Genomic DNA, 12,653 nt, shown 5'->3' with positions numbered 1-12,653 from the left:
TACATGTATGCCTACACAAACATTATGATGATGGAGGTTATTCGTATTACTTAAATAAAAAAATATATATGTATTCCTTGCAATATATTTTTAACAAAATCGCAAAATATGGCAAAAATATCTTCAAAACAAAAATGAATCATGAGTTATGAATGTAATGTAAATATTATGTTGATATTAAAACCCCATGCAAGCATGCATGAAGTAATGCAGTGTTGCCAACAGGGCGAGTTTCCCTTTCCTGAGGTGAAGTAGATTATAGTACATTTAGTGCAGCTTAATTCTACGATTATCATGCCGGCTATCAAATTCATCAACAAAACAGTCTAAATCAATTCCCTCGGCACGTGCACTTTCAATGGACAGTAATGCGATATTACTCAATCTAGCACTGGTCATGGAATTTCTGAGAAATGTTACACGCCATGCAACATGCTCTGCTTACCTTACAGCATGCTCTACATACAGCATGCTCTGCATACAGCATGCTCTGCATACCTTACCGCATGCTTCTCAGTCACACATCTTTGGTTGTTGCCAACTCACTAGACTGTCAAGCAGTTTCATAACGTTGCCTTCTAGTCTGCTGCTTTTGCACCAGTGAAACCCTCACTGAGAGAACTTAGCTTTTCTCGGATATGGTCCCTGTAGATGAGAAAGTGCTTTTCTCCCTCCTTCTGATATTCCCTTGAGGACTCTGTCATTTGGAGAGGAGCCTTTAGCTGCGTAGCCTCCTATGGACTTTTATTTAAACATAACATGCTTCCAGGGAAGGTAATGGTTCCACTTCAGTCGCTAACCCCGTCTGTTACCACACCTGCTCCCATAGACCTTGAGCTGTGTTGCAAGACATGCAGTCCAAGCTTAGTCCTTGTTAGAGGATTTTTTGTTTACGGAGTCAGTGTGTCACTGGGAAGACGTTCAACAACCAGCAGAAGTGACTTGTTGTGACGCAGTGCGGCAACCTCAGCAACCCGATAAGGAGTTGTCTGTACGACCCAGACAGTCTAGACAGCTTCGGGTTGTCACTGTACTTCCTCGCTTCCCCATGGTTGACAGTTCACAGACTGTGCAGCAGTACCATGATCTTGTGTCCGGCTCCGTCAGACGACTGGCTTTTAAGAGCTCCCACAAGTCGTCGCTGTCTGGAGATTCTCAGATGGACTATGGATCTGACCAAGGAACTGGGCCTCCTGGTCAATTTTGAGGAGTCTCAGCTCGTCCCATCCCAGACCATTGTCTACCTGGGTATGGATCTTCAGAGTCGAGCTTTTCGGGCTTTTCCGTCGGCCCCAAGGATCTTCCAAGCCCTAGAATGCATCCAGAGCATGCTGAGAAGGAACCGATGCTCAGTCAGGTAGTGGATGAGTCTAACAGGGACACTTTCATCGCTGGCCCTGTTCATCGTGTTAGGGAGACTCCTCCTCACCCCCCTTCAGTATCATCTAGCTGCTCACTGGATAAAGGACATGACGCTAGAGACGGTCTCAGTTCCTGTTTCCGAAGAGAGGAGGTCTTCTCTCGCGTGGTGTAAGAACAGCTTTCTTCTCAAGGAAGTCTACCTTTGGCTGTTCAGAAACCCGACCGCCGTCTCCTCTCGGACGCATCAGACACGGGCTGGGGTGCGACTTTGGACGGACAGGAATGCTCGGGAACATGGAATCAGGAGCAAAGGACACTTCACATCAATTGCAAGGAGTTGTTGGCGGTTCTTCTGGCCTTGATAAACTTCAAGTCCCTCCAGCTTAACAAGGTGGTGGAGGTGGACTCTGACAACACCACAGCCCTGGCTTACATCTTCAAGCAGGGAGGGACTCTTTCGTGGAAGTTGTTCTAGATCGCAAGGGACCTCCTCATCTGGTCTAAAGATCGAAAGCTCACGCTGGTAACGAGGTTCATTCAGGGCGGTATGAATGTCATGGCAGATCGCCTCAGCCGGAAGGGTCAGGTCATCCCCACAGAGTGGACCCTTCACAAGAATGTTTGCAGCAGACTTTGGGCCCTGTGGGGTCAGCCAACCATAGATCTGTTCGCTACCTCGATAACCTAGAGACTCCTGTTGTATTGTTCTCCGATTCCAGACCCAGCAGCAGTTCACGTGGATGCTTTTCTGCTGGATTGGTCCCATCTCGACCTGTATGCATTCCCGCCGTTCAAGATTGTCAACAGGGTACTTCAGAAGTTCTCCTCTCGCAAAGGGACACGGCTGACGTTGGTTGGCTCCGCTCTGGCCCGCGAGAGAATGGTTCATAGAGGTACTGCAATGGCTGGTCGACATTCCCAGGACTCTTCCTCTAGGAGTGAACCTTCTACGTCAACCTCACGTAAAGAAGGTACACCCAAACCTCCACGCTCTTCGTCTGACTGCCTTCAGACTTTCGAAAGACTCTCAAGAGCTAGGGGCTTTTCGAAGGAAGCAGCCAGAGCGATTGCCAGAGCAAGGAGAACATCCACTCTCAGAATCTATCAGTCTCAAGGGGAAGTCTTCCGTAGCTGGTACAAGACCAATGCAGTTTCCTCAACCAGTACCACTGTAACCCAGATTGCTGACTTCCTGTTACATCTAAGGAAAGTAAGATCCCTTTCAGCTCCTACGATCAAGGGTTACAGAAGTATGTTGGCAGCGGTTTTCCGCCACAGAGGCTTGGATCTTTCCACCAACAAAGATCTACAGGAACTCCCTAGGTCTTTTGAGACCTCAAAGGAACGTCGGTTGTCCACTCCAGGCTGGAATCTAGACGTGGTCCTAAGGTTCCTTATGTCATCAAGATTTGAACCTCTCCAATCAGCCTCTTTTTAGGACCTCACATTAAAAACTCTTTTCCTCGTGTGCTTGACAACAGCTAAAAGAGTAAGTGAGATCCACGCCTTCAGCAGGATCATTGTTTTCACATCTGAAACGGCTACATGTTCCTTGCAGCTCGGTTTTTGCTAAACGAGCTTTCTTCACGTCCTTGGCCTAAGTCGTTCGAGATCCCAAGCCTGTCCAACTTGGTGGGGAATGAACTGGAGAGAGTACTTTGCCCAGTTAGAGCTCTTAGGTACTATCTAAAAAGGTCTTAACCTTTACGAGGACAATCAGAAGCCTTATGGTGTGCTATCAAGAAACCTTCTTTTCCAAGGTCTAAGAACTCAGTTTCTTACTATTCAGGCTTCTGATTAGGGAAGCACATTCTCATCTGAAGGAAGAAGACCTTGCTTTGCTGAAGGTAAGGACACATGAAGTGGGAGCTGTGGCTACTTCAGTGGCCTTCAAACAGAACCGTTCTCTGCAGAGTGTTATGGATGCAACCTATTGGAGAAGCAAGTCAGTGTTCGCATCATTCTATCTCAAAGATGTCCAGTCTCTTTACGAGTACTGCTACACCCTGGGACCATTCGTAGCAACGAATGCAGTAGTAGGCGGGGGCTCAGCCACTACATTCCCATAATCCCATAACCTTTTAACCTTTCTCTTGAATACTTTTTATGGGTTGTACGGTCGGCTAAGAAGCCTTCCACATCCTTGTTGATTTGGCGGGTGGTCAATTCTTTCTTGAGAAGCGCCGAGGTTAAAGGTTGTGATGAGGTCCTTTAGTATGGGTTGCAGCCCTTGATACTTCAGCACCTTAGAGTTGTTCAGCCTCCTAAGAGGAACGCTGCGCTCAGTAAGGAAGACGAACTTATTTAAGGCAGAGTAATGGCTCAAGTCGACTTCCTTACCAGGTACTTATAATTTCATTGTTATTTTGAATAACTGATAATATGAAATACGGGATACTTAGCTTCTTGATATACATGTACACTGGTTTTCAGCCACCTCCCTGGGTGTGAATCAGCTACATGATTATCGGGTAAGATTAATATTGAAAAATGTTATTTTCATTAGTAAAATAAATTTTTGAATATACTTACCCGATAATCATGATTTAATTGACCCACCCTTCCTCCCCATAGAACCAGTGGACCGAGGAAAAATTGAGGTGGTGTCAACAAGAAGTACTGCAGTACCTGGCCACAGGTGGCGCTTGTGAGTACACCCCCCTCTTGTATAGCGATCGCTGGCGTATCCCTTCCGTAGAATTCTGTCGGGCAACGGAGTTGACAGCTACATGATTATCGGGTAAGTATATTCAAAAATTTATTTTACTAATGAAAATAACATTTTTACATCAAGGACATGACTGGATCAAGCAGCAAAGCTGGCTATGTCCTCGTGGCGATCCGCAAGGATACTTTCTCTGAAATCTCCAACCAAGAGGACACTCCAATAGAGTATGAAGCCTTCAAAACATACCTCCTGGAGTAGTGCTCGCCATCGCCAGCCATCCATATAGCCAAGCTTTTACAGCTCTCTCAACAACGATTGTGGGACCAAAAAGCTTCCCTCGCCCTAAAGGAAATGACCAGTACAGTATTGCTCGCCTGCAACCTGTCGCAGACGGCTCTCCTCGGGAAATGAACCTACTCCGTGCCCCAGAACCAGTACTCGCCGCCAACCCTGACGTTGATACCTTGCTCATGAAGAACTTGGTAAACAAAGTAGACACCCTTATTGACAGCCACTTCACCACATTCAAGATATCCATCAATGCCTCCACTCCTGACAAAGATAACAAGCATTCAACATCAACCAAAGCTGATGTGAATGTGGTAAAACACAGACATGTCAGAGCAGCAAGAAAGCCATCCACCACCCACATGCCGCCTCTCACTCACGCCCCAACCAATAAACTCTACAGCCACTTACAGTAATGATGCCCATCAGCTGCATTTATGCTACTACCACTGAATGTGGTAAGGATAAAACAGAGAATGCAATCTTAGAAGTACAGGGTGGTTTTAGAAGAGGTAGGGGTTGTATGAATCAGATTTTTACAGTTAGGCAGATATGCTAGAAACATTTAGCAAAAGGTAAGGAGGTGTATGTTGCGTTTATGGATCTGGAGAAAGAGTATGATAAAGTTGATAGGGAAGCAATGTAGAATGTGATGTTATATGGAGTTGGTGGAAGGTTTTTGCAAGCAGTGAAAAGTTTCTACAAAGGTAGTAAAGCATGTGTTAGGATAGGAAATGAACTGAGTGATGGGTTTCCGGTGAGAGTGGGGCTGAGACAGGGATGTGTGATGTCGCCGTGGTTGTTTAACTTGTATGCTGATGGAGTGGTGAGAGAGGTGAATGCTCGAGTGCTTGGATGAGGATTGAAACTGGTAGACGAGAATGACCATGAATGGGAGGTAAATCAGTTGTTGTTTGCGGATGATACTGTACTGGTTACAGATGCGGAAGAGAAGCTTGGCCGATTAGTGACAGGATATGGAAGGGTGTGTGAGAGAAGGAAGTTGAGAGTTAATGTGGGTAAGAGTAAGGTTATGAGATGTACGAGAAGGGAATGTGGTGCGAGGTTGAATGCCATGTTGAATGGAGAGTTACTTGAGGAGGTGGATCAGTTTAAGTACTTGGGGTCTGTTGTTGCAGCAAATGGTGGAGTGGAAGCAGATGTATGTCAGAGAGTGAATGAAGGATGCAAAGTGTTGGGGACAGTTAAGGGAGTACGTAGTAAAAAATAGAGGGTTGGGCATGAATGTAAAGAGAGTTCTGTATGAGAAAGTGATAGTACCAACTGTGATGTATGGATCGGAGTTGTGGGGAATGAAAGTGACCGAGAGACAGAAATTGAATGTGTTTGAGATGAAGTGTCTAAGGAGTATGGCTGGTGTATCTCGAGTAGATAGGGTTAGGAACGAAGTAGTGAGGGTGAGAACGGGTGTAAGAAATGAGTTAGCAGCTAGAGTGGATATGAATGTGTTGAGGTGCTTTGGCCATGTTGAGAGAATGGAAAATGGCTGTCTTCTAAAGAAGGTGATGAATGCAAGAGTTGATGGGAGAAGTACAAGAGGAAGGCCAAGGTTTGGCTGGATGGATGGAGTGAAGGAAGCTCTGGGTGATAGGAGGATAGATGTGAGAGAGGCAAGAGAGCGTGCTAAAAATAGGAATGAATGGTGAGCGATTGTGACGCAGTTCCGGTGGGCCCTGCTGCTTCCTCCGGGGCCTTGGATGACCGCGGAGGTAGCAGCAGTACGGGATTCAGCGTTATGAAGCTTTATCTGTGGTGGATAATGGGGGAAGGTGGGCTGTGGCACCCTAGCAGTACCAGCCGAACTCTGTTGAGTCCCTTGTCAGGCTGGAAGGAACGTAGAGAGGAGAGGTCCCCTTTTTTGTTTCATTTGTTTGATGTTGGCTACCCCCCAAAATTGGGGGAGGTACCTTGGTATATGTATGTATGTACCACTGAATGTCATTGGCCAAAATCTTGTAAGTAGGCCATTGCTTGTGGCGGTTGCCCCCCCCCCTCCCCCTGTCACAAATCTTTTCTTTTTACATGATGCAGATACTGATGTGAGGTTTTTGGTAGACACTGGTGCTTGCCATTCCTTTCTACCAGTTTGTCACTCTCCAGCACACGATGTAGTCATTCTAAGCCTGCTGACGTCCACCTAATACTGTACATGCCAACAGATCTGAGATCCCCACCCACAGGTACAAGATAATCCCACTATCATTTGGGAGCGCCAAATACCATTGAAAGTTTCTTGTTGCTGACGTAACATTGCCAAAAATCGGTACGGATTTCCCTGCCCATTTCCACCTCCTGGTTTATGTAGCACATCGACGTCTAGTCGATGCACATATCCGTCGACACCTCTTCAACCCGGCCCCTCCAACCTTGTACTCCAAATCAGCACACCCAAGGATGCTACGCCCACCTCACATTGTACCCGGAAGTCTTCCGACCAGAACTTCGCCAAACGCCCACGGTTCCTGCATGGTATTTATCACTATATCAAGACGATCAGAAAGGAATTCCATATACAGAAGACCACAGGCACAATACATCTAAGGCACCCATATTTGAACATACAGTCTAGCAGATGGAGCATTGAATGTTGTTGTTAGCCTTGTACAAACTCTGATACCTTCAAGCAAAAAAGTGTACAGTCCAAATTAAGTCTTAGGCTGCTAAGAAACCAACAGTCCAAATTAAGTCTTAGGCTGCTAAATAACCCCAACAGTCCAAATTAACTCTTAGGCTTCTAAATAACAAACATAATGAAAGGTCTTGGCCCTTACTGTCTTATGTTTGACTAGTGTAATTTATTAAACCATTTTATGAGTGACTGAGACTTATCACTGACTGAAGGTAATTTTGGTCATAGAGGATGAAAGGTAGGGATGTCTGTTCACATGTCAACTACTTATCCACATCTTATTTTAAAGGAACAAAACAAAGAAAATTTTGTAGGACTGTTAGAATTTTACTGAGGCAATAAAGAAGGGGGAAGTTAGTGTAATGAGAGAAAAAACGCCTCTATAGTCTTTTCATGGTTATGGTACTGTATTTCAAAATCTAAACTGACAATAGCCTCAAGTAGCAATGCTGAACAAGCTCAGAAAAAGTCTTCCATTAAAATTATCAAGACATCCAGGAACTTCACTAAAAATAAATTGATTAACTTTTAACAGCTCAGTTCCTAATTTCTTAGTTAGTTTCCCTAAATTTATTTGAGGATAGCATTGATTTTCATTCATAAAATTGAATTAGTTGGCATGTTCATCTTACCAATATGAATTTAATGAAATTTGGGAATAGTATACATGTATGGTATATAGTCCAGGTATCACGATTTGAGGGCAAATCAATACTTAAAGTTATTTCTTTATATCTACAGGATTTTCAATCAAAACTGCAAAAGGTACTAAAAATAGCATGGCTGATTCTTAATTCACCTGGAGGTGCAGGTTTTTCAGGTCTTCATGCCTCTAGCAGCCAACCGGATTCACTGGCAGGAAATATGAATGTGAAAGTACTTGAATGATCATTTTATACAATTTAGGCAAAGATTACCTTGGCCATCATCTTCAGCACATCTTTGAAGCAGCAACTTTATTATGTCAATGGACAGAGGTCTTACCCAATTCCATCTCATTAAGCTTTCTTTTTGAGTAATGTTTACAATCTTAAACTGGCAAGTTCAGAGGAGTATTAACATGTTGGAACAGTCTTACTTTTATAGGCAAGGAGCAGACCAATGAAGGTATGTCATCACTACTAAGAAATATCTTCTTTACAACCATTATCCCTACATCAAGGGGATGGTTGCATGATGCCCCCTCTGCAATACCTTCTATCAAAGGCATCCTCTTCCACCAAACACCTTCTCGCCATCTAGTTCTCTGCCTCCCTTTCGATCTTCTCCCCTAAACAAGTTTCTCGCAAGCCCTCCTCACTCTCTCCCCTCTATCCATCCACAACCCGTACCCACACCATATCAGTCGTGAGACTTTGGCACTTTATCACCTCTGTAATCTTTACTACGCCTGCCACTCTTCCAATTTGATAATTTTCCAATCTTTCAAGCAGTGATATTCCCATAATCCACCTGAGCTTTCTCATCTGTTCTCTCAATTTTTTCTCTTAGAGCCAACATTTTTTAATCCATACATTAACACTTATTTCATTACTGTGCTACAGATCTTGACGTTCATCTTGACTGGCATTTTCTTATCACATACCACTCCTGCTACCTCCCTCCACTTCCCCAAGGCTGCTAAAATGAGTTGCTGACGTGGTTGTGCATGAGAGCTGGCTTCTTAATCTCTCCATAGGCTGATGCTTCTGCATAGTATAAAAACATGAACGGCGTAGTAAACAAAGTATTTTCCCTGTTGGAGCCACTGGGCTTACAGCATCCTGCTTTTCCAAATAGGGTTGTAGCTTAGCAAATTAATAATAATAATAATAATAATAATAATAATAATAATAATAATAATAATAATATTAATAATAATAATAATATTAATAATAATAAATTAATAATAATAATAATAATAATAATAATAATAATAATAATAATAATAAAAATAATAATAATAATAATATCAGTTATTACATGGTGAGAACAGTCTCTCTTTGACTAGACTGTAGCAATGGTGTAAAATAAATAGCCATAGTACTGTAGTATTATATATCAGAAATGAAGGTAACCCGAGTTCCCCTCCCCACACCTATAATAGAAGTAGCCTATGTATGATCCCCGTTTCACAATTTGACGTTGCATCAAAATGGTTGCAGTAAAAGTAAACGGGAAGCTGGCAAAATTATTTGCCATTTGCAGAAAGAACCGGTGGGGGAAAATTATCCTTACTGTGCAATATTAGTGACATTTCAAAAAAAAAAAAAAAAAAAAAAAAAAAAAAAAAAAAAAAAAAATTATTTATTCTATACTTCAAATATATTGGGTTAAGGTAGCTTTTGTATACAAGCTCGAATTAATAACAAAATCCTTGTTGAATCAAACAAAGATAAAATAATTTCAAAGCAACGATGTCATGAATGTGTGCGTTCGTCTGAGACCATCCTTAATCTGCAATTTGCTCCACAAGGTCGTTATTCAGAGGAATCCTGGATAAGTGAGGACTGAATAGCTCAATTTTTGCGAAGGGTGGTATGCATGTACGGTACGCAGTAGACACGGATAACCTGGACATTTAAACCATTGCTCGCAAATTTACAGTAAGCACTAACTTTCAGAAATATTTATTTTAATGTTACTGTTCTTGAAACATTTTATTTCCTTGTTTCCTTTCCTCACTGGGCTATTTTCCCTGTTGGGGCCCTTGGGCTTATAACATTCTGCTTTTCCAACTAGGGTTGTAGCTTAGCAAGTAATAATAATAATAATAATAATAATAATAATAATAATAATAATAATAATAATAATTGCAGTTTTGAAAATGAATAAAAATACCGAAGCACAGCAAATATCATCAAGTCATCTATTTCAAGGTGTTAAATTTTACACAGTTTAACGCACAAATTATGTTAAAAAACGTAATTAATTCGAGACTGTTTCCAGAAAAACGAGTCTATTTCTTCGTCTGAGAAAGAAGAAACAGCAGTAGAGTGCAAGACCGTAAGTAAGAAGGAATACTTACAATCGTATATAATCTAATTTGAGTAAGTAAGAAGGTAAAGAAGAAAGAAGAGAGCAGTGTCCAAGAATAAGTAGCAGCACTAACACTCGCCTCAGTTCCTAAGAACACAACAAATGCAACCGTTTCTAGTCCACTGCAGGACAAAGGCCTCAGACATGTCCTCTGTCATGTCTGGGGTTTGGCCATTTTAAACACCACGCTGGCCACTTCAGATTGGTGATGGTGGGAGGTTTTTGGTGTGATCGCTCAGAGCAAACCCACCTGGCCCTGACTAGTAGAGCTTAGCTGATCATGACGATACACAAACCCTATCACTAAGGTATCCCCACTCAAAAAGGGTTAGAACACATCGTGCATTATTATTATTATCATTATTATTATTATTATTATTATTATTATTATTATTATTATTACAAGCTAAGCTACAACCCTAGTTGGAAAAGGAAGACACTATAAGCCCAAGGGCTCCAACAGGGAAAATATCCCAGTGAGGAAAGGAAACAAGGAAATAAATAAACTACAATAGAAGTAATGAACAAAATAAAATATTTCAAGAACAGTAACAATAGTAAATTATTTCTTTGTAAATAAATGATAAAAATCTAAAAAAAAGACCTGGATGGGAAACATGGAATAGACAAAAATGGGAAGCAACGCAGGAACTCAGTGGGATCAAGTATCCAAGGGGAAGGAAGTCCTGGATATGGGGAAGGGCTTTGACCCCACGAGGAGGGGGAAGAGGACGGAGGGTGATGCTTAAGGGGGCGTTTCTTCAGTGGTCTGGCGTGGGCTAGTCAGTTCCTCCCTTAACATGCAGTGGGTCGTGTATCTCGTTCTACTAATACCGGGTTAGTTTGTGAAATTGGACTTTTTCAATTTATGCAGTTCCTGGTTTTACTGAAAACTTATGTATTGGTGCTTCATTTCTTCTTCTTTTTTCTATTATTGTCTTTTCTTGATTCAACTCAAAAGCGCGATAAGGCAGTTTAAAGGCCACTCATGAATGACAGGGGCAAGGGACAGTGACATTGTTCTATCAAGCAGGACAATGCCCTAGAGACTGACCATATATACATATGATCCGCGCCCACGCCACCTCTCCACCCAAGCTTGGACCAAGGAGGGCCAGACAATGGCTGCATTTGACTCAGCAGATAGACCTATAGGCTCCCCCAAACCCAACTTCCTATGCTCACAAGGATGGCGAGGTTGCAGCGACCAAAGAAACTAACCAGTTTGAGCGGGACTCGAACCCCAGTCTGGCGATTATCAGCCAGGGCCATTACCACATCAGCCACCACAGCCTTAATCTCCTTAATCTATAGTTGCTTTGAAAAAGCTCTTAATTATGGAAGGAACTCTTCCAGTGAAATACAGTTTAGTGAATTTTATTCGCAATTAAATGAAAGAGGCATAGATTATAATATTAATATATATGCGAGTTCAGGGTCAAGTGTATACAATAAGTTTCCCAGAAAATTAATTTTATATGAACTGCCACACAGTATTTGATATGTAAAAAAGTTGATCATGATGTAGGTTGGTGTTATTTCACACTAAACTGGTCTTATACCATTAAAGGATTTTGCTCATACTGTAAATCCTTAAGGAGATATTGTATGAGTTAGTTGAAAAGATTACTTAACTAATTCGGCAATCTTGATGATTATCAAATTATCTAAAACGTATTAATTTGATCAAGAAATATCGTTTTTAATGTATGTGCATTTTTCTGTTTTTAATTTGAGACATCTTAAAAACCAGTATCTAAAATATCTAAATTATTTACAAGATAAAAATTCCGGATTTTAAAACAAATTTTGTTCGCTTTGTGGATAGATTATAACGTGTGGTATCAAAAACAAAATAAAACACAAAATAGCTGGCATTTTTTTCTTTCTCTCATATATATATATATATATATATATATATATATATATATATATATATATATATATATATATATATACACACATATATATATATATATATATACACTTGAGAGAGAGAGAGAGAGAGAGAGAGAGAGAGAGAGAGAGAGAGAGAGAGAGAGAGAGAGAGAGAGAGAGAGAGAGAGAGAGAGAGAGAGAGCCTACTTTTAAAATTATGGGAAACGGTAGCAAGTACGTTATCTAAGGCTTAGTTCAAACGGAAGTTCTGATGAACTGTTCATCAGATAAATAAGATACAAGGACACTAACGCTGCCCTGAACTTGACCCTTCCGGCAATCGGAAGTGGCCATTGCTTGCTTCATACAATAGAGAGCAATAGGCTTCATACAATAGAGAGCAATAGGCTTCATACAATAGAGAGCAATAGGCTTCATACAATAGAGAGCAATTGATTTTGTAAATTTTTTTTTTGGGGGGGGGGGGGGGGTAGAAATGAATGAACGGGAAAAATCGTACAATTGTATAATGCCTATTTAAGTTCAACTCACAAATGACTATAGCCCATTTCTTTTAGCGATGCATATTTGCACCGACTCGCGGTGGTGCCCTTTTAGCTCGGAAAAGTTTCCTGATCGCTGATTGGTTAGAATTATCTTGTCCAACCAATCAGCGATCCGGAAACTTTTCCGAGCTAAAAGGGCACCGCTGCGAGTCGGTGCAAATATGCATCGCTAAAATAAATGGACCATAGTGATATATTTATTCATGTCTTAATTTTACATATC

The 12,653-nt window shown here is 41.6% G+C and overlaps 1 protein-coding gene across 1 annotated transcript in view; it reads left to right on the top strand.

Moving 5' to 3' along the window:
- Positions 1-10,703: 10,703 nt before the first annotated feature.
- LOC137634453 (alpha-L-fucosidase-like) overlaps positions 10,704-12,653 on the top strand; it is a 20,962-nt gene continuing 19,012 nt past the window's right edge. The window contains exon 1 of the mRNA XM_068366853.1: positions 10,704-10,823. Coding sequence (XP_068222954.1) covers positions 10,787-10,823 — 37 coding nt within the window. The 5' untranslated portion in view covers positions 10,704-10,786. The remainder of the gene's footprint in view (positions 10,824-12,653) is intronic.

This window comes from Palaemon carinicauda, chromosome 44 (genome assembly GCF_036898095.1).
Source record: "Palaemon carinicauda isolate YSFRI2023 chromosome 44, ASM3689809v2, whole genome shotgun sequence".
Lineage (NCBI taxonomy): Eukaryota > Metazoa > Arthropoda > Malacostraca > Decapoda > Palaemonidae > Palaemon > Palaemon carinicauda.
Note: the sequence above shows the minus strand (reverse complement) of the source record. Positions and strands in the feature narration are given on the sequence as shown.